We start from the raw sequence: 3,175 nt of genomic DNA on the forward strand, positions 1-3,175 counted from the left end.
TGCTATAATTCTTACAGCTCATTCAATCAGCCACTGTCACAAAACTTCAGTTCATCACAAATTCCTCCCCATCTACTGGTTAATAACACATTTTGGCTTCAGTTATGTCATGGTTTTGTGATTTTCCAAAGGAAACTAAATTTTATTTTCCCAGCAACAAACTATTTGTGTTATCAACATTCAACCAAACTCTAAGGAAAAAAAACCAGAAGTTTAGAAATACCAATATAACTTCAAAGTAGTCTGTATTTGTGCAAAACGTTTAAAATACCTAAACTCTTTCTTTCCCCAAATGCAAAATATGTATCTGGTGCACTAAGATGTCTTTTTTTGCACATACCTGCATTGTATATATTGTTGAGCTGTCCTGCAGGCTTGGAGCTCTGTGAAACAGAGGTCACAGATATTCGAGGCTGAGCATTGTTTCCATAGCCTCCATTTTGTTCCAAGAGCTGTGGAGATTAACAATCCCTGAATATTTTCTTCCTCATTTAGCCAACTCATAAAAGTAACTAACAAAGTGTAACTTAGTGAGAACAAGCATGCAATCAATTTCTGAGGCTCAGGAGAAAGCCAGGCAGCTCAACTACACTACTCTTACTCAGTTCCACTGTAGTCTAAATAGAGCATCAAGAGACACTCCAGAGAGCTTCCTCACAAGAGGGTTTCAGTTAATGAAGACAGGGCCTTCATGTATTGGAGTTCCTTATGCACGTTAATTATGATTGAATACAGCATGTTGAACAGAGCACCTGCCTACTAAAGAACGATTTAGGAACAAGACATTTTCATCAGCAAGCAGTAAGAACTACAACTAGTTTCTTTTAATGTCATGTAAGTTCTGTGTTGTTGTTTTTAAGTGTATTTTCTAAAGACTACATTTAAGTCATACAGATCCATTCAATTGCAAAAGAAGGTAGTGTGAAGTGTGAAGACTGAGAAATGGAGGGCCTGCTCTGACATTTCTAAACTCACATCAGATAAGTAATGAGACCTAATCAATAATACTCTTTCATAAGATCCCTTTACCTCTGTAATGGGGGATTTAGGATTCACATTCCGAGCTGCTGCAATCTCCTGCAGCTGATTCACAAGTTCAGTGATTGACAATCTCTCCTCTGGGTTCACCTTCAAAGTGGAGCCTAAAATACATGGTTCAGACAATGTAACAGATGCCCTTCTAAGGCCTTTTTCCAGCAGAGATAACTTCTTCACTGCAGTCTCCAACACGGAGCCCTCAAATATACAGAACAGTGTACAGCAAATACTAAACTCATACAAAAGTATCACTGTTTTAAGAAGTAACCTTCAAGAAATGCCTTTAGGGTTAAGAGTACATCACAGAACATACCTCAGGGTGCATTCATAAACAACCTCAAAAGTAATGCTCTATTTAATGCTGTTGGAGCTGGAATCATACTTCCAGCACTGCAATTGAAGGTTTTGGTAAACTATTTAAACCTTAAGGGAAAAGGCATTTCTAAAACAAATTCAAAGAAATAAGTCAAAACACTTGTCATTCCTACAGCATGCCTCAAGCCCTAAACGTGACAGGTGACAGCTCTAAAGTACAGAAGTTTCATTTAAAGGCTTGTTTTGTCTTTAATTATATATTATAATTGTGAATAAAATGAGAAGTTGTAATAGTTATCCTTTTCACTACAGAGTAGTTAGTAGAAGTCAAGATTTAATTCCTAGAAATATAATGTAAGCACAAAGTTGCATCAATAAAAACACTAAAGTAAATAACATCATAAACTTACGGATGAGATCATGAAACACAGAGTAGCGGGTGTCGTTCTGTGGAATGGCATATTTTCCATTGACAATGCGAAGTTTAGCTCCATCTTCAAAGGGATGTTGTCTAAAGCACAGCAGGTACAGGATACAGCCCAAAGCCTACAAAGAGGTAAAGGCAGAAGTATTTAATTTAGGCAGTGATAATTAAAAGCGAATTTTAGATTGTGATTAGCCTTCCTAGTAGTACTTGGAAATCACAGGTTTCAATCAGCAACTGCTGACTCATGGAACTCTTTACATATTTGCAGAACTTTCAAGATCAGCTTCAGACTCCTTCTGAAACAGTCTCGATGTTACTCTGAGGACAGAAACAGTGAAACATTCACTTGACTTGTCAATTAGAGCACTCCTACTATCAAAGTTGCCTCTAAATAAGATCGTGATTTGTTTTTTCCCCCTTCGGTACAGTTTTCAGATATAAGAATTCTTGTATTTGTAGATTTTTAAAAATCATATATCCGTTTTTTTGAATTGAAATTTTTGAAACAAATCAAGACACTGTTATTTACTATTTACTATTATTTATTTAATCCCTCAGACTGCTTCAGGAAATAAGACATACTTTACAATTTTTATAAAAATAAAATACTACAAAAATAAAATTATTGAACCTTTATTATATAAAGGTTTTATACTATAGTTGCATGAATAATAATAAAAAAAAAAGAGTCCAAAACAAATTCTGAGAAAAAAAAAACCTTATGAAAACTACAGATACTAAAAAAGCAAGACCTGGAAGATGTCTTACATAGCCTAGAAAAGTCTCTTAGCAATACTAGAGTTTGAAACTTTACTCCTTATTAAGGAGCCAACTCACTCACATTTCCAAAAGCTTTACATAATGGAAACATATGAAGCAGCTTGCAAGCACAAACGATAATTTCAACACAGAAAAATATCTTTGACAAGACTGACTTCTGCAGAATCAAGTTTAATTTCAGTTAAAGAAATGACATTAAATAAGCACAATTAATACCTGCCTCAACTGTTAATTCCTTTCCAGTTAATGTGTTTATTTTCAGAAAATCTCCAGACTTCAGTAGGAAATACTCACAAAAAAAAAAAAAAACAGACTGAGCTTGAAAACCTAATCTACTAAGTACCTAATCACAATCCGTGCAGTTGATAACTAATACTTCTTCCACACTATTGTTTTAAGCATAGCATTTCTTCTGCCTTCATGCTTTTAAGCTCACATCACAAATAACCATGAACGTTACCTGACCTACATGCTTTTTTCTTGGAAAAACTATCATCCAGTTTGCTAACCACAAACTACAAATCAGTCACACTTTCTGAGACAGCTATATGATTCTGCAAAATACAGTGGATGTTTTCATTGAAACCAGAATGCAAAGTTTTGTTTTTTTTTTTT

The 3,175-nt window shown here is 34.8% G+C and overlaps 1 protein-coding gene across 1 annotated transcript in view; it reads right to left on the reverse strand.

Moving 5' to 3' along the window:
- Nucleotides 1–3,175, reverse strand: part of LOC104915209 (cyclin-G-associated kinase-like) — a 9,764-nt gene continuing 6,589 nt past the window's right edge. Inside the window, exons 4-6 of the mRNA XM_031557427.1 lie at nucleotides 1,764–1,899; nucleotides 1,030–1,142; nucleotides 1–452 (exon numbers count right to left, since the gene is read on the reverse strand). Coding sequence (XP_031413287.1) covers nucleotides 234–452; nucleotides 1,030–1,142; nucleotides 1,764–1,899 — 468 coding nt within the window. The 3' untranslated portion in view covers nucleotides 1–233. The remainder of the gene's footprint in view (nucleotides 453–1,029; nucleotides 1,143–1,763; nucleotides 1,900–3,175) is intronic.

Source organism: Meleagris gallopavo, chromosome Z (assembly GCF_000146605.3).
Source record: "Meleagris gallopavo isolate NT-WF06-2002-E0010 breed Aviagen turkey brand Nicholas breeding stock chromosome Z, Turkey_5.1, whole genome shotgun sequence".
In the NCBI taxonomy this organism is placed as follows: domain Eukaryota; kingdom Metazoa; phylum Chordata; class Aves; order Galliformes; family Phasianidae; genus Meleagris; species Meleagris gallopavo.